Source organism: Phascolarctos cinereus, unplaced genomic scaffold (genome assembly GCF_003287225.1).
Source record: "Phascolarctos cinereus isolate Bilbo 61053 unplaced genomic scaffold, phaCin_HiC Scaffold_2;HRSCAF=192, whole genome shotgun sequence".
Classification (NCBI taxonomy): domain Eukaryota; kingdom Metazoa; phylum Chordata; class Mammalia; order Diprotodontia; family Phascolarctidae; genus Phascolarctos; species Phascolarctos cinereus.
Genome location: NW_027555625.1, coordinates 337,654,518 through 337,674,296, shown reverse-complemented (window position 1 = coordinate 337,674,296; position 19,779 = coordinate 337,654,518). Strand labels below are relative to the sequence as shown.

The window sequence follows — 19,779 nt, the reverse complement described above, 5'->3', positions numbered from 1 at the left end:
TACATGGCATAATGACAGAGTATGGTTTATAAATATGAAATGCCAACTTTGTCTCAACCTTTGAAAAAAGTCAAAGTATATTTATTATCTTTGTTTCTTTTCACCTCTTCTTATCAATAAAACTTGGTGTTTTTTTTTAAGATATCCTTTTCAAAAAGTATCAACTATATGCATCACTAATACTAGTCACGTTATTAATGATCTAGTGAATACTGATGAGAAGAGATCCACATTTAAAGATACATAATTTAATGTGATTAGTCTCAATTAAAAATAAAAAGTAATACACAGATAGAAGGAAAATAAAACTGATGCCAAAAAGTTGCCATAACACTGCCCTAACAATTCTGAGAATAAATCATTCTATGTTGTTTTTGTTCATGCACACACTCACGCACACACACACACACACACACACACACACACACACACACAAATAAAATAATACCATAACAGAAGGGTTCTGTATCTGTGTTTAAAGAAGGGGTTGTTGGCAAACACCACAGCTCACTTCTGCTGAAATGTACACAACTGATATATGCAGCACAGAAAGCTGGCACCAAGGGCTTATAACCTTAATTTGCCTGCAAGAAGGAATGGAGATTTACCTTCAGAGCACGTTCTTGATTGTTTTCAGCAGTCAGATGTCTCATGTTGTTTGCTGAAGTCTGGTTCTGCTCTTTCAGATGATGAAGCTCCTGCTCTAGCCGTTTGCACTGCAACGAGAAAAGATCCCATTAAATATAGGAGCTATGGCATATATATACATATATATATGTGTGTGTGTGTGTGTATATATATATATATATATATATATATATATATATATATATATATATATATCTTTACAACAAGCCACATGAATTAATGTAAATAACACCATCACTTTTTCTAAAAGAGAAGGCATTTTAGCAAAAGGAAAGCTTCAGGAAAAGCAATGTTTAATCTTTAAGGTAAAATAATACTGAAGAAATAGTGTTCTTACACCATCTCGTTTTTTTGTAATTCCTGTATAAATCATTAAAACGAACATTTTTATTAGATTAAGTAAAACATGCAAAATAGCTTACATTATTTTCTAATTAGATGAGTTATTTACTATTTATCTGATATTTGGCTAAAATAATAACATATTATGTATGTTCCTGATCATTCTTTTGTAGAAATTACATTAAAAACTTAATAAAATATGCTATATTCTATAATCATCATTCATTAATTTTAACTTCTAAAAATAAAATATATTTATGTGTAATATACATACTTAGAAACTTTTAAATTTCTTTATTATCAAGTAAATTCAAGGTAAATACCTGGGTAAATTATTTTAAAAGCAAAATCTATAAGTAGCTATAACTGTACGACTTAGAAACAGAAAAAACAAATTCAATCAGATGCTACTTGGACCTCATTTACACTTACCTTCACTTCCAAATAGGTAAAGAGACATCAAAGAACTGTTATTAACAGATTAGATTTTTGATAATTTTAACTTAGTGTACTTTTAGAATTTTTCCAGGTATTCATCCCCTCCAAATACCTGTAAAGAATGGCTCTAAACAAATTCTAGAGTGCAGAACCCACAAAAAGACAGAGTGAAACAAATTTCCAGCCCAAGACAATCTGGAGAGTTGATTGGAAAGGACTATTGTACCAGGCAGGGAGAGGAACGTAGTTCAGTGTGGACACGCATGCAAAGACCAGGCCTCAGTAAACCTGGAACAGGCCTCAGGGGAATGAATCACAGGTAGCTGTGGTGGTTTCCAGGCTTCTCAACCCACAAATGCCAAAGACAACTTAGAAAGTCAGTATGAAAGGTCTATTGGACTACGATGAGAGAGAAGCTCAGTCCAAGACCCAATCCTAGTGCAGCCATGGGGTTGCTGCTTCCAGAGCTTTCGGGCCACAGATAGAGGGGGAACTGAGTGGCTGAGCAGAAGGGGATTGCAGGGTTCTCTTTGCTGGTGCTGGGGCAGGATTCTCTTGCTTTGCCCATTCTTGGATCTTGGTTGCAGTTCTGGGTGGCAGTCCTGGGGTGAGGAAGAGTTCTGGCATGTTAGAGCTTGTAGTGGAGGTGGAGAGGGGTCACTCATAGACTACAGCACAGGCTAGGAAAGGAGTAAACACCTCACCTACCAACTTGGAAGAATGGAAAATTTACAGGTCCCTGGAAGTATCTCTGAAAACAGCTGCACAAAACCCCCAAAGCTTGGGACAGTACATTCTCCACACTGGAAGCGGATTTCTACCTTAACAAAGAGTTTAAAACTTAAGTATTTAGCTAGGAACACGAGCAAACTATGATAAAAAACAAGTCAGAGCATAGAATCCTTCTTTAGTGCAAAAAAAATCAAATCATACAACCAGAAGAAGAGAATAAAGTCAAAGCTCCTATATCCAAAGCCTCCAAGAAAAATATGAATCAGTCCCAGGCCTTGGAAGAGCTCAAAAGGGATCTTGAGAAGCAAGTAAGGGAAGTAGAGGAAAAACTGAGAGTGATGCAAGAAATCACAAAAAACAAGTCAACAGCCTGCTAAAGGAGACCCAAAAAAATACTGAAGAAAATAACACCTTAAAAAACAGCCTAACCCAAATGGCAAAAGAGGTCCAAAAAGCCAATGAGGAGAAGAATGCCCTAAAAAGAAAAATTGGCCAAATGGAAAAGGAAGTCCAAAATCTTATTGAAGAAAATATTTCCTTAAAAATTAGAATAGAGCAATTGGAGGCTAGTGACTTTATTAGAAATCACGACACAGTACAACAAATCCAAAAGAATGAAAAATTAGAAAACAATGTGAAATATGTCATTGGAAAAACAACTGACCTGGAAAACAGATCTAGGAGAAAGAATTTAAAAATTATTGGACTATCTGAAAGCCATGATCAAAAAAAAGAGCCTAGACATCATCTTTCAAGAAATTATCAAGTAAAACTTCCCTGATATTCTTGAACCAGAGGGTAAAATAGAAATTGAAAGAATCTACTGATCACTTCCTGAAAGAGATCCCAAAAGGAAAACTCCTAGGAATATTATAGCCAAATTCCAGAGTGCCCAGGTCAAGGAGAAAATATTGCAAGCAGCCAGAATGAAACAATTCAAGTACTGTAGAAACACAATCAGGATAACACAAGATTTAGCAGCTTCTACATATAAGGAACTGCAGAGCTTGGAATTTGATATTCTGGAAGCCAAAGGATATAGGATTGCAACCAAAAATCACCTACCCAGCAAAACTGAGTATAATTCTTCAGAGGAAAAAAGTGGATATTCAGTGAAATAGAGGACTTTCAAGCATTCTTGATGAAAAGAGCAGTGCTGAATAGAAAATCTGACTTTCAAATACAAGACTCAAGAGAAGCATGAAAAAGTACAGAGGAAAGAGAAATCATAAGGGACTTATTAAAGTTGAACTGTTTATATTCCTACATGGAAATATGATGTTTGTAGCTCAAGAGACCTTTGTCAGTATTAGGGTAATTGGAGGGAAAAAAAATTATAAGTAGATAGACAGACAGATAGATAGATAGATAGATAGATAGATAGATAGATAGATAGATAGACAGATTAGATAGATAGATGGCACAGGGTGAGTTGAAGATGAAGGGGTGATATCTATAAAATAAACTTAAGGGGTGAGAGATGATTACACTGGGAGAAGGAGAAAGGGAGAGGTAGAATGGAGTAAATTATTTCACATAAAACAGATAAGAAAAAGCTTTTACAGTGGAGGAAAGTTGGAGAAGGTGAGAAGGAAGGAGTGATTCTTATTCTCATCGGATTTGGCTTAAGGAAGGATAACATATACACTCAATTGGGTATGGAAATCTATCTTACCCTACAGGAAAATAGTGGGGAAGGAGATAAGAGAATGGAGGGATGATAGAAGGGAGGGCAGATTGGGGGAGGGGGTAAAATCAGAAGCAAACACTTCTGAGAAGGGACAGGGTCAAAAGAGAGAATAGAATAAACGGGGATGGGATAGGATAAAGGAAAATATAGTTAGTTTTTCACAACATGACTACTATGGAAGTATGTTACCTGACTATACATGTATAACCTATATCGAGTTGCTTGCCTTCTCAATGAGGGTGGGGGGGGGAAGGGGGGTGAGGAAGGGAGAAAATTTGGAACCTAAAGTTTTAAAAATAAATGTTAAAAATTGTTTTCACATGCAACTGGGAAATAAGATATACAGGAAATGTGGTATAGAAATCTATCCTGCCCTACAGGAAAATAGAAGAGGAAGGGGATAAGAGAATGGGGGGGTGTGTGATAGAAGGGAGGGCAGTTTAGGGGAAGAGGTATTCAGAATGCATGCTGTCTTGGGGTGAGGGAGGGGTGAGATGGGGAGAAAATCTGGAACTCAAAATCTTATGGAAGTGGATGTTGAAAACTAAAAATAATTAATTTTTAAAAATTAAAAAAAAGAAAGATTAACAAAAATAAAATAAAACAAAACAGAGGCAAACCCTGATCTCAAGCAGCTCATATTCTAATAGTAAGGGGACATCACACAGAGAAGGTTTCAACTCCAAGTCGGATAGAAAGGTCAGTGATCTTGGGATGCAAAGGCAAAGCAGATGGTGATGCTTCTTCCTGTAGTCGTTTCCCATGGATAAAACAATAACAGTTTCTGATGTTGAACCAACTGTCAGTGCCTAGGGGTCAAGAACATTCTTTAGTGGATACACAGTAGCCAGTGCTACTGAATGTAGATAACATCTTTTTAAAAATGAGAATAATATCTATTCTTCTCTAGTTCTGCAGCACCTGTTCCTTCATTTATTGCTTATATTTTTAAAATAAGTTTTATTGATACATCTTTTAAATTCACCCCCCAGAAAGCTATCTTATATAAAAATATTTCAAAGACAAACAAAGAGAAAAAAATTAGCAAAATTGATCAACAGAAAAAGACTGAAAATATGTGCAACATACTGTACTTGTGGACCTACCACCTTTGCAGTGGTGTGCAGATATCTTGTCATATTTCTTCTCTGAAGTCATATATTTGTTCTTTCTAATTTTGCAACAATTTTTGATTGTTTTGTGTCTGTTCTTTCCATTTACATTGTTGTAGTCATTGTTTATATTGCTTTCTTGGCTCTGCTTACTTCGATTTGCATCAGTTAATATAGATCTTTCCATGTTTCTCTGTATTTATTACATTCTTCATTTCTTATAGCATGATAAGATTTCATTACATTCATGTACCATATTTTGATCAGCCATTCTCTTATTGACAGACATCTACATTGTTTCAATTTTGCTATTACTACAAATGCTGCTATAGGTATTTTGGTGAATTGTATAAATATGTTGGTGTATTATTTTTCAAAGATTACTGATAATGAATTAGCAATCACATTTGCCAGTGCTTTTCTTAATCTAGAATACAGTCATTCTGGGCTTGGTGACTTGAACTCATCAGTGACAGCTAGGTGCTCTCTCTTAACACTTATCTTCAACTCCGTATTAGTTATTTCTATATTGTCCACTCCTATGACAAATACATGAAATTCTCCCTGATAGCATGAGAAGGGCAGCCAGTCCTTGGCTGGCAGAAGGGTAGTCATGCACTTGCTAAGCTCTATAAAAGGCCAGGATAAGCTTTATGAAATATGAACCCCTGCACCTATCTTAGAGAATTCAGGGATGTTAAAGGATTGGGGAAGTGATTTTTCTCCCTTCTCCCTCCCAGCATGGTTACTTGCAAAGTAGGAGTTGAAGCATCCACCTGGGAGTAGAGATGCATAGTCTGCAGACAGACACAAAGAGAGGGAATAAAGTTGACATACATGAGGTAGAAAGGAGTCATACCTCTGGCAGCAAAGAAGAAAGCTAACAATGAACTCAGAGAGAACTAATGCCGGCAATTCAGAGTTGAACTATAGAGAGGAGTGGACACTAGCAGCCCAGCTAAGCAACAGACCTTGCAAAGATGTTCTGCCTGGGGGTGGACTGGGAGAAGGGTTGAAGATTGGAGGGGAGGAGCTGTGTAAGGACACCACAAGCTGCCTTGACCAAACATGTTACCTATATACATGGCTCATTACCATTGTACTCTATGTTTACCCAATCTCTCCGCAGATGCCATATGTACATTCCACAGAGTATACCTCATATGAATGAGAGGAATATTTGGTAGCTACTGTTCTTACTATGTCAACTTAGTGAATGTCTTTCCTTTGAACCAATTGTGTTTATTGGCTACCTACTACAAGTAAGCTCACCAACTGGGACTCATGAAGCATAGTTTTCGGAAGAGGGGTACACAGAGTATCACTGCACCTCAAAGTAGTCCATCCCCAAAGAGGCAAGCCACCACAGGGAATAAAAGTTGTGCTGGAAAGCCCTGAGGTGGGCCTCCATTGTCTAGCACCCTGAACTTCTGAATTTTACCATTCCTAATATCATTCTTAGAGGACCATACCATGTTTTTGTATTTATCTTCTCTTAACTTTGCTTCCATCTTCTGTAAGCTTTTTGTTTTGTTTGTTGCTGTTGCTTTATAAATGTACACTGATATCTTTAAATATCACTTCCCTTTTCTCATCATCAAATTGCTTATTTTGGGGTATTGAACATTTCATTCTTAAGCATTTTCCATCTACTATAGAATTTTAGGCCATAGGATCCTACCTATCCTTTCCTTGAACCCTTTGAAATTTGTTATTTTAAATTCCAAATACTTCTCATGAGCATATCTTCCTAATAATCTTACTTTCCTCTTTTCTCTTTTCCTACCTAATTCCATATGAATAAGATACTCTTTTAGAACCACATTCTTATAATATCTACAATGTCCAACTTGCAGTCCAAGATGACCTTAGCCTTTTTGGCTATTACGCTGCTGACTCATATGGAGAGCAAAGTCCATGGGAACACCTAGATTTTTTTTAAAACAATTGCTGCCAATCATATCTCCCCCATATTTTACTTATGAAATCAGAATAAGTATAACAATCAACATCACCGACCCAGTGGGTTTGTGGTACTTGCCTTCTTCCTCCTAAGGGACTCTTCTTAGCTCTGGATCTAAGGGAGTCTGTTGACTAGGTTTAGTCCTAGAAGAAGTTGGCCCTAAACAGAGAGATCTTTCTCTTTCTCCAGCTCTCTAGGTCTTTAGATCTTTAGGCCTCGGGGAAAATTACTTAAAACATTGGTTAGGTTCATGTCTAGAGTTTTCCCCAAAAGGTCAGATGGGGAATAAAAAGGAATATGCATATATGGAATAGAATACCCATTTATAACCCCATCTTCCCTCCCCATACTACTTAAACAAGTGTGCATTGACAAGAAAACCTAAACTAGCATCAGTAACGTCTACATTTCTGGAGGAGTAGTTGTAAGAGTAGACTAATTCCCAGCACAGTCAGTTCTGGCCATCAAATGCTCTCTGCTGACCTGAAGGGACCACTGACAACTGCCTTCCCCTTCCCCAGACATTCCAGAAGGGAAGTAGCTGCACAAGCCAGCATGAGGGTAACTCAGATCCAGGCGTGTTCTAACAATGAGCTCTGCTTGCCAGGAAACCACCACCTACCACCATCCCTTGGTGACTGAGGCTTACTATTCTGCCATAATATGCTATTACTCTATAGTTAATGCTTTCCAATCTCTTGTTTTTCTCCTTATCCCTGTATTAATCAATCACAGACAAATAAGAACTATCCCCAATCCTTATTCTACCTATATTCTTACTACAATCCCTTCCACCCTTCCCACTATGCCCTCTGAAATTCCAACTTATATAAAAAACTTCTATTCATACTGGGTATCTTTCTCTCATATTTCTTGCATCTACCAGCCTTCACTGAGACCTTCACCAGGGTAGCCACTGTTTCCCTGGGTAATATGGTATTTCAAAGTATCTGCTCTGGCACTGATTGTACTTTCTCTTATCTCCTTGGACACTTGGGTCCTGAAAGGGGAGTTAAAATATTCTTTGTTCTATAGCTACCTCCAGACTCGCCCTATACCACATAACTCAGCAACCTCCTTTCATTTGGAGTACACATATTCAAATATTTTCACTCAATCCAAATCAGAATGGCTGTTTTATACCCGTCCTCTGGTCCTTCTCTCTCCTTTCTCAAAGAGTTCATCACCTGTCTCACATCTTCTCCTTACCAACTCATCCCGTTATGCTAAAGTATTTCAATTTCACATTGAAGATCTCTCAAAATCCCTAAACTCCCAATTCCTGAACTTGTTTAAATCCTGCATTCAAACATAGTTACACACACAGATAATCATGTACCATTAGCTACAAATGTTCTATTCTCTTAATAAGAAACTATCAATCTATCTCTCCCTATGCCTCACCTTTCTTTAACCTATTCTTTGCCCTCATTGAGACCTTCAGTCCTTAGTACTTTCTCAAACCATTCACCTGACTCTGACTTTACTTTCTTCCCTTTCCAATTTCAACTAGCGATTTTACCTCTACTATTCTCTGCTTGCCCCCATGCCTATCATTGATCATCTCTTATAAAACCTTAGACGTGGATTACTCCCCAAATCCTCATCTTCTGCTTCTACTGATAAGCTGTAAAATGTAACTGGAGGAAGTTGCATAATTATGACAAGATACATTATAAATTCATGTTAAGCTCTGCTGTGAAGATGGTTGAGAAATGGCAGGGACTCACCTGAGCTCTCCTAAATTATTTTCCAAACAGCTTTAAATAATACCTGAAAAGAAATTCTGGAGGGGCAGAATGCACAAAAGGATGGGGTAAAACAATTTTCCAGGTGAAGACAATTTAGAAGGTCAGCATGAAAGTTCTATCTCACCAGGCTGAGATCCAGCAGTGCAGAATGCAGGCAGTGCTCCAGCAAACCACCAGTAGGCCTTTGGAGTGACGGCTATAGTGGCAGCTAATGGAGCTACTGGCCCACAGATGGTAAAGGGGTCAGACAACTCATTAGAAATAGATTACAGGGGTCCCTTTGCTGGCACTGGGTGCAAGAGACTCTGTTGCATTGCTCACACTCAGATATGAGTTGCAGTATTAAGTTGCAGTCCAAAGGTGAGGAGTGGTAATACATTTTTAATAAATTAAAAGTCAAGAAATAGGCTGGAAAATCAGTAAACAACAACAAAAGGTCCAGACCATAGAAAACTACAATGGTGACAGGGAAGGTCAAAACACAAACTAAGAAGAAGACAACAAAGTCAAAACTGCTCTATCCAAAGCCTCAAAGAAAAATGTGAAATGGTGTCAGGCCAAAAAAAGATTTCTGGGAAGAGCTCAAAAAGGATTCAAAAAATCAAATAAGACACACAGAGGAAAAATTGGGGAAAGAAATGACAGTGATATGAGAAAATCATGAAGAAAGAGTTGACAGCTTAGTAAAGGAGGCACAAAAAATACTGAAAAAAATAATATCTTAAGAAACATAATAGGCCAAATGGTAAAAGAGGCATGAAAATTCAATGAGGAGAAGAATGCCTTGAAAAGCAGAATTGATCAAATGGGAAAAGATATACAAAAATTCAATGAAGAAAAGAACTCCTTGAAAAGCAGAATTGGCCACACATTAAAAGAGGTACAAAAAAATCACTGAAGAAAAGAACTCCTTTGCAGAATTGGCCAAATGTAAAAGGAGGTACAAAAGCTCCCTGAAGAAAATAATTCCTTAAAAATTAGATTTGGGCAAGTGGAAGCTAATAAGTCCATGAGAAATTAAGAAACAATAAAACAAAATTAAAAAGATAAAAAAAATAGAAGAAAGTGTGAATTATCATATTGGTCAATTGACCTGTGAAACAGATAAAGGGGAGATTATTTGATTTATTGGACTACCTGAAAGCCATGATCAAAAAAAAAAGAGGCTAGATATCATCTTTCAAGAAATTATCAAGCAAAACTGCCCTGATATTCTAGAACCAGAGTAAAAAAGAGATTGAAAGAATCTACTGATTACTCCTGAAAGAGATTCCAAAATGAACACTCTCCAGAATATTATAGCCAAATTCCAGAGCTCCCAGGTCAAAAAGAAAATATTGCAAGCAGCCAGAAAGAAACAACTCAAATATAATGGATCCACAATGAGGATAACACAAGATTTGGTAGCTTCTACATTAAAGGACCTGAGGACTTGGAAAATGATATTCTGAAAGGTAAAGGAGCTAGGATTACAACCAAGAATCATCTACCTGAGCAAAACTGAGCATAATCCTTTGGAGGGAAAATGTATATTCAATGAAATAGAGGACTTTCAAGCATTCCTGATGGAAAGACCAGACCTGAATAGAAAATTTGACTTTCAAATACAAGATGCAAGAGAAGCATAAAAAGGTAAACAGGAAAGAGAAAGCATAAGGGATTCAATAAGGTTAAACTGTTTACTTTCCTACATGAGAAGATATGTGTAACTATCAAGAGCTTTCTTTTAAAAGGATTGTACATAGAGAAAGGGCATTGAAGTGGGTTAAATATGATGGGATGATTATTTAAAAAAAAAATAAGGAGATCAGCAAGAGAAATGCACTGGGAGAAGGAGGAAAGGAAAGGCAGAATGGGGAAAATTATCTCATAAAAGGAGACTGAAAGAGCTTTTGTAAGAGGGGAGGATGTGGAAGGCAATGCTTGAATATTACTCTCACTGGAATTGGCTGAAAGAGCGAGTAACATACACACTCATTTGGGTACAGAAATCTATCTTAACCTATAAGAAAGTAGGAGAGGAAGGGGATAAGAGAAAGTGGTGGGGGAAGGGAGGAGGATAATAAAAGGGAGGTAGTAGTCAGAAGCAAAACACGTTTGAGGATGGACAGGGAGAAAAGAGAGAGAGAAAGGATAAACAGGAGGAAGTAGGATACAGGGAAAGAGTAATCATAACTGTGTGAAAAAATATTATAACAAGTTTTTCTGATAAAGGCCTCATTTCTCAGATATATAGAGAACTGAGTCAAATTTGCAAATAAACAAACAAACAAATAAATAAATAAATAAGAGCCATTCCCTAATTGATAAATGGTCAAAAGATATGAACAGGTAAGTTTTTAGACAAAGTAATCAAAGCTATCTATAGTCAAATGAAAAATGCCCTAAATCACTACTGATTAAAAAATACAAATTAACATAACTTTGAGGTACCACCTCACACCTCTCAGATTGGCTAAAATGACAGAAAAGAAAAATGATAAATGTTGAAGGAGATGTGGGAAATTTGAGACACAAATGCACTGTAGGTAGTTATGGACTGAACCATTATGTAATACAATTTTGAACTATGCCCAAAGCAATACAAAACCCTTTAGCCCAGAAATACCACTATTAGGTCTGTATCCCAAAGAGATTAAAAAAAAAAAGGAAAAGGACCTATATGTACAAAAATATTTATAGCTGCTCTTTCTGTGGTGGCAAAGAATTGAAAATCCCATCAACTGAGGAATGGTTGAGCAAGTTGTGGTATATGATTGAGATGGAATACTACCATTCTATAAGAAATGATGAGCTTTCAGAAAAACTAGGAAAGACTTACATGAACTGATGCAAAGCAGAATGAGCAGAACCAGGAGAACATTGTATACAATAACAGCAATACTGCATAATGACCATTGAACAGTCATGGAAAACTTATTTCCATATTAGTCATGTTGTAAAAGAAAACATAGACAACAACAAAAACAACAAGAAAAGTAAATAAAATAAAAGTAAAAGAAGTATGCTTCAATCTGCAAGCAGATTCCATTAGTTCTTTCTTTGGAAGTTGACAGTATTTTTCATTATGAGTCCTGTGGAACTGTGTTTAGATAATTATATTGCTGAGAATAGCTGTTTTCCATGATTACACATACAAAACCTATATAAAATTGCTTTCCTTCTCAAGTAGGGATGTGGGAAAATAGGGAGTGTGAGTATTTGGAACTTAAAATTTTAAAAAACAAATGCTAAAAAGTATTAAAAAATAAGTGTCACATTCTACTGAATTTTAAATTAATATGAACTACTAAGTTCTGCATGAAGTAATTCTGTAAATAAGTGTACATCATTTGGCTCAAGAATCTATCCCACCTCATCTGAAAACCTCAAAAATTATCTCAACATAAGTTTGTTCCTTATTAGAATACAATTCAAAGAACATGCATGAAAAAAAAAACCAATATGTTCAACTGGGATAAAAAAAAATTCAAAGAATTGGGGAAGACTGTCTCTACATACATAATCCTGGAATTAGGATTTTATATCTGAGTAAATAATTAGGCAAATCTTGGTAATAACTACTGGAAAGATTCAGGGTCTGTGTGGGAAGACATGGTAAAGTATTTGGCATTGCCTTAACAAAGGAACAAGAGATTGGAGGCACAGATTCTCTCTTACAGCACCTACCATCTTAAATCATATCAGTCACAGAAGAGGTCCTATTTATCTCTCAAGTGGTTTTAAGCAGCCAGCAAAGAGGTTGGCCTGTTGCTTTCTCTCTTCCTACATTGGTCATATCCATGATTATCTCTCCATATAGTTAACTCCTTTTTTTCCCCTCCTGCCTCCTATAAATCTCTGTCTCCCAGTACTATCCTTTAAATTCCTGGTAGACTACCATGAGGAAATTAAAAGATTCAGTCTACTTGTAGCCTTTTGGATGGGCTTCTGCTTACTTACAGTTTGCAATTCTTTTAAAAATTATTCTTTTAACCCTGTAGTTTCACTTAGCAGCCATCAAAGTGGCAAAGTTGATAAAAGTTGGGAATAGTCAATGTTGGAGTTAGTGTGGAAAGATAGGTGCTTTAATACATTGTTCTGGAGCTAGAATACAACCCTTCTGGAAAGTTATTTGGAATGATGCAAAAGTTACAAAAATGTTACACCCTTAAATCAAAGATTCCACTGCTGGGCATATACCCCAAGGAGGGCACTGATTAAAAAAAAAGTTCTATATATACTAAATAATTTATTAGAGCAGCACTGTTTTGGTAGCAAAGAACTGGAAACAAAATAGATAACCATTGATTGATGAAAGGAAGTGGGCAAGAAGAGACATACAGGGGATTCTGGGTGATATAAAAACAAATAATATCTATATGATCTATTACAATTAGTTGTTCAGTAGCATAGTAGGAATTGTAGTTCTGTCTTTGTTTGATCCCTGCTATATAAAAAAAAGTTTATTATATTTAAAGCTATCCCAAAATAGAACATGTTAGCTTGGAAAAGACTGAATTGTTAATCACTAAAGGTCTTCAGTCAGAGGCTGGATGACATTGTTGAGAATGCTGCAAAGGGAATTAATATTTCAGGTATGGGTTGGACAAGACAGACCCTGCGAAGCTATAAATGCTTTCTCAGTCAGCATACAAACTAATTTCAGAAAGCACTTATATTATTGCCCAGACTGAGTCTGCAAGTTTCCTGCACTTAATTGGAATCAAAAGTGCTATATGATACTTCATTTTGTATCTTATTACTGAACTTGCCTTATAAGTTTGTGAACTATAGTAATCTGTACTTGTGTCTAATCCCTCAACTAGACTGAAAACTTTATGAGAATGTGAATTATTTTATCTAAACGTTATCATAAAAATGCCCAGCACAGAATTCTAGACAATAAATGCTTAACAAAACAATAAACATTTGTTGAATAACAAAATTAATTAGGCCTCTGTGGGGTTCAGAAATGTTACATAAAAAAAGCAAAGAAAAATCTATGTAAAACAATACATTTTATCATGTGAATGTTTTCATTGTAAGGTTTAGCAGGATATGAAGGAAAAGAGAATTTTAGACTGGAGAAAATAAGTAACTAGTAGAAGACATGAAGATAAAGAAATCCTTCATTTAAGTTTCTTCTGTCTAATCCTTAATAACTACATAGACCATAACGCCTTTGAGGGAAGGTATCACTTTATTCCTATCTCTTGATGAATGGAATTCATGCATTATTGTGGAACTGTAAGCAAATTCCTTAACTTATCTTTCATATGTGTGTGCACGCACGCATGCGCACACACACACACGCATACAAGATGTGCCTTTTTTTTCTGAGTAATTCAAAGGTGAGACCCTCTTTCCTCCTACCTCCAGAAAGAAAAAAACTAAAAATCTCTCTTCTTGTACTTTTAAAGGTATTTTCCCTCACTTTAGCGTATAAGAAAAGATAAATTAATGCCTCCTCTTGCATAGAGATAGGATCACAGAATCACAGAATTTGAGAGTTGGAAGGGATCTCAGCAGTCATCTTGTCTAATTCAAACATGAAAGGAACTCCTAGTATAACATATCTGACAAATGCTTGTCCAGTCTCATCTTAAAAACCTCTGAGGCAGTCCGTCCTATTTTGGACAGTTCTAATTAAGCTTTAATAGGAATTACCAAATTTCCGCTAAAAATACTATCTACATACATTCAATTGTGTAAAGGAATAAAATTATTTGTTATTAAATTGTTATATCCAGTTGTGTAAAGTACTATTAATTATGATTTTAGTCAGAAAAACCTTGCATCAGAATATAGATTATGTACTAAATCTATATGTGTATAACATATGTCAACATATGTATATATATGTGTGTGTATATATGTATACGTGTATATATATGTCTGTATATATATATATGTATATATATGTACATAAAATCATCAGTTTGCTTTTCCTTATGTTTTGAATTTAGATTAGTTTAACAAAAGGCAAAGAAGGACTTCTTTAACAAGCGGCAGCTAGGTGGAGAAGTGGATAGAGCACTGACCCTGTATTCAGGAGGACCTGAGTTCAAATCTGGCCTCAGACACATAACACTTACTAGCTGTGTGACCCTGGGCAAGTCATTTAACCCCACTGCCTAGACCAAAAAAAAATATACACACACACATACACACACACACATATATATATATATACACACACACACACATATATATATATATATATATATATATATATATATATATATACATATATATATTTCTTTAACAAGACAAGCTAGGCAAGCAGAGATTAAATTTGTTATTTTGCTGTAGGTAGAAAGGATAGGGGTGACTGTCTTTCAACTTTCACAAAAAGAAAAAGGCACCTCTTGATTAAGTATAAATAGGCATATATGATACGATATATACATAGATACAAAAATTGGTAACTATATATACATTAATATGCATATATCTATAATATGTTGGGCTCATAGGATTAGAGGCCAAATTTAAAATTTAACCACACAAGAGTCCTTGGGCTTAGATCTATAAAGAAGACTTAATCTGTCACTGAGACAAAAAAGTCTCTGTCTTTTCCCAAAGGGAGAAAAATTGAAGGAGTGGGTGGTAACTACAAGGGGAGGATCTGACCTGAGACACCCAAATGGATGGAGATAGGAATGGACTGGAACTGTTCCTAGGCTTTTTCTGTTTGGGAGGGAAGGTAAAGAGAGATACCAGCAAGCAAATTTTGCTCTTTATGGTGTCACCTAGCAATTACACTAGCTTGGAGGAACAAACATTAAAGTGGAAGTATTCTGGAGCTCCTCAGGAGCTGTCACTGCACATCTAAAGCCATAGGCTATTTACTGACTGCATGCCATAATTTGGTTTCAGATAGATAAGTCTGATGTCTGAAACATTTAAATTGTTCCTCATTTCTCTGGCTGGTTGATGACAATACCACTAAAGTCATCCATTTATAAAACATTTATTGCTAAGTGGTTATTAAGTGATTAGGTAGAATCATCATAGAACCAAAGAATTTCAGAGTTGGTAGAGATCTCAGGAGCCATATAGTCCAACTCATACTCCAAAAGTATGACTCAACACTGAAGGTCTTGATATTTTGAGATGAAACAGCAAATCCTGGGTGGCCTTTTGGTCACCTGTGATGGTTGAGAGGATGGAAGGCTGCATCAAAATAGAATTATAGAGGATTGGACATTGAGTCAGAGAACTAACTTACCATTCAGTAAACCTTAAAAGGAAAGAGTAGCTTTGGTTCTCTCTTCTTTCTCCTTCTGGAATATATGAAAACTTTCCATCTTGTTCTCTCTCAAGTTATAAAAGATTTTATTAAAAAAAAAAAGGAGAACAAACCAAAGGGTCTCCCAATTACAGCTATAGTAGTGACATTGCTATGTCAGTATAATTATAACACATGTGGAGACAAGCAGTGGTATGAACCTAGTCAAAGAAGCTCCCTTGTCTTTTATTATGTAGGGAGCTAGAAGATTCTCTACGCTGCATACAGAAAGGAAGTCTGAATAAAAGGGACTATTAATTGGACTTCTTGCCCCATTATGATCAAGACAGCAGGTTCTTTATAGGAGATGATTTTGCAGAATCTTTAACAGAGTTTCCCCATGCTTCTGTAAATTTGAATTCAACCTTTAAACAGAAGGTTTTTGCTTTTTTGCTACTACACTATGGTTTTTAATACCCAGGTGTCTCACATAACTCAAAATTGGCATAGTCAAAGCAGGATTGTGAGGCTAAAGGTCATGCTATTGTTTGGAGCAAAAAAAGGGGAGCAGGAAAAGAAGACTTTGTACAAATTATAAAAAAATTGGGGAGGTGATATTCCCTTTAAATTATAAAATAGGGGGAGGTTATAGAGAGGTGCAGCTTGCTTGTGGGTAGAGATGTTTTGCATCTTCGGGTAACTGGAGACTTCTATATAAGAGACCACACCTGAACTAAACTGTCACTCCACTTCCCACCCCTCAAACACATCTGGAATAGTGTAGGAGATGGCTGTGCTCTGCCATCTGAGTAGTAGGAACTAAAGACACAAGGAGCTAATGGAAGAGAGCTGCAGGCTAGATTAGTGGAGCCCACTGCATTGCCTGAACTAAAGAAAGTTGAACTAGAAAAGAGGTCAGGCAGGACCAAAAGGAGAAGATCTGGAATGGGTTCTGATTATGTACCTGAAAGATAATTTACTCCAAGAAGAGGTTAGAAGCAGAGAGCTGCAGGAAGTTATTGAAGGTTGGGGGGACAAACAAATCATACATAGGGAGGCTAGGGGGAATGCTGCTATGATAGCTGAAAAAAGATGCAGCCCCTTAGAGGTCATCCTCAGGCCATGAGGACAGTTCAATATTACAGCCAGGCTGAAGCATGGCTTGAGCGGGTTTGGGACAGGAGTGGAGAATTGGTGATCTTATCTCCATGGGAAATGTTATGACTGGGAAAGAATGGAAAATCTTTTCAGCAGCCCTCTTAGAGTGCCCTAGCCACCGAGTAACTGCTTTTCTATCTTTGCTGGGTTTTCTGTAGAATCCCCAGCAGGGCTGGAGCTGGGACAGGGGAATGTGGCTGTACTTATTCATAGAGGCAACCTTTCCATTTATTTCCCTCACCAGGGTACACTTCTATACCCCAGGACCCTGCTGGGATGGCAGAGAGATGCTGGCCATGCTTGAAGAGACACCTGCAGAGACACAATTGGAGGCTGTCCTGCAAAATCACTGGCTGTGCCTGAAATCCAGCTGTGAACAAAGAGTCTCCAACTAGTCAAAAAAAGTCACTCATATGTAAATGTCTACTACACAGCAGCCACCTCCCAGGGAATTGGAAACCTATTAGAGCTCTTTTTGTTCAGGAAGTGGATAATAGAAGATAAGGACTTTGCGGAAGATTTTATATGGGAAGACAGAGCAAACTAAGATTGTCTCTTGGTTCCAGTAATAGTAATGACCACCATCTGACCCCAGTCAGCAGAATTATATTCAACACCTGCTCACCCAGGGAATGGCATGAACCTAACCAGGTGAACTTCCTTATCTTTAACTGTCTACAGATCTATGTGACCTTCTAACTTGAATATCTAAGGATAAACTGAATAAAAGGGACTACCCTAAAAAGGCTAAGTCAGAGTGCCCAGAATGATCTCATCCAGACAGACATTTTATAGAGTTTTTAGCAGAGCTTCCCCTTGCTTTTTACATATGGAATAACAGTTATATAATATATGAAAGTGTCTTATGCACTTGTCACAGAAACATAAAGTAATGGAAAAAGTGGTGGGCTTGAAATCAGAAAGATCTCAGTTCAAATGCTATCTCTGTTAACTTATTAGCTTAGTGAACATGGACAAATCTTATATTCTGTCTGAGCCTCACTTTCCTCATGTGTAAAATCTGTGTGTCTGTAAAGGGATCTACAAATGCGAAACCGTAAAAATATGTGTGTGTTATATATGTGTATGTGTGTAAATATTAAATATATAAATTGTTACAGGAATACAGTACAGGTTCTTTGATTCCATCAGGGTCTGGGAATTCCCTCTACCCACACAGATCATGTGTTGACTCCATGACTTAGTAGGCATGTCCTAGGGAGTATGAGGTACAAAGAAATTAAGTGACTTGACAGCATCACATGATTACAGAGTATTAACTAGAAAATGTGTACCTAGGGCAGGCACCAAAAAACATATGCATAACAATGAACCTTCATTTGGAGGATGAGAAGCAGGCTGCAAGAGGCCCTGAGTGGGAAGCTGCCCATTCCTAAAGGCAAGCCGGTCAATTTAGGACTCTTAATTAGTTATGCAGAATTACTAGAAACTAAAGTCAGCTACTTACTCACATTTGGGATCTGGGAAGCTTGATTACTAGGGAATAAGGCAACACCAACAGTTGAGGGAATTAGGAAAGGCAGTACAGAAATGAGTACCTGAAGTCAAGAAGACTTGGGATTCTAAGAGGCAACACTGAGGAGGGGGTATATTGTAGGTATGTACAAAGACATAAAGATGGGAAGTGGAATTCTGTGTATGAGAAACAGCAAAAAGATTAATATGATTAGACAATAAGAAGAGTGAAGGGAAGTAATTGTGTAATTAGGCTGGAAAGGTTATTTAGGGACAGGTTTTAAATGCTAAGGGAGAATCTTAAATTGGGATTTGTGTACTTTAAAAAAATTCTGATAATCCTATTTCAATATAATTGGTTTCCTTTAGAAGCAGCTAGATGGACAGTGGATAGGACACTTGGCCAAGAGTCAGGAAAACCAAAGTTCAAATTCAGCCTCAGACACTTATTAACTGTGTGACTCTGGGCAAGTCACTTAACCTTTGTCTGCCTCAGTTTCTTCATGTATAAAATGGGGATGATAACATCTACCTCACAGGGTTCTTGTGAAGGTTAAATGAGTTAATCTGTAAAGTGCTTAACACTGTAACTGACACATAGTAGGTGTGATGTAGGTGCTTAATAAATGCTTGTTTCCTTCTTTCCTTTGTAATACTATGTATTTTGTTTTATGGATCCATAGTCTTCAACAGACTGTCATTGGGCTCCATGACAAAAAAAAAATGGATAAGAACTCCTGTCCTAGAAGTAACTGGGGGCCACTAGAGTTTTTTTTTTTTTAAGAAGGGGAGTGAGATAGTAATACCTGAACTTTAGCAAGCTATTCTGGCAACTATGTGAGAATATCTTAGAATGGGGAGAGATGAGATAGGAAGAACAATAATTAAGTTGTTGCAAGTCTAGACAAGAAGTGAAAAGGGCCTAAATTAGGGTATGGTAGCTGTGAAGGTGTACTCAAGATATAAGAGATGGTGTGGTGACAGAAATTATATCAGGCAACCCATTGGTTATTTTGGGAGGCTATGTGAGTGAGGAGTTAAAGGTGACTTCACCTGAGTGACTGGAAGGATAATAGTTTCCTTGACTGAAAAAGCAAATTTTGGAAGGGGGGAGGGCTTTAGGGAAAAGATAATGGCCTTTGTTTTAGAGATGTTGAGCTTCAAAGTGTCTTCAAGATGTAGAGTTTGGAATGCCCAGTAGTGGTGATCTAGGATGGGAGCTTGGAGAAAGATCTGGAAGTCATTTCTTTCTTTTT

At 36.8% G+C, this 19,779-nt stretch overlaps 1 protein-coding gene across 4 annotated transcripts in view; it reads right to left on the bottom strand.

The window, feature by feature from the left end:
• MIPOL1 (mirror-image polydactyly 1) overlaps positions 1-19,779 on the bottom strand; it is a 470,789-nt gene that overhangs the window by 205,399 nt on the left and 245,611 nt on the right. For all 4 annotated transcript variants that reach the window (XM_020991342.1, XM_020991354.1, XM_078150326.1 and 1 more), the window contains exon 11: positions 609-716. In XM_020991342.1, the coding sequence (XP_020847001.1) occupies positions 609-716 (108 nt within the window). The remainder of the gene's footprint in view (positions 1-608; positions 717-19,779) is intronic.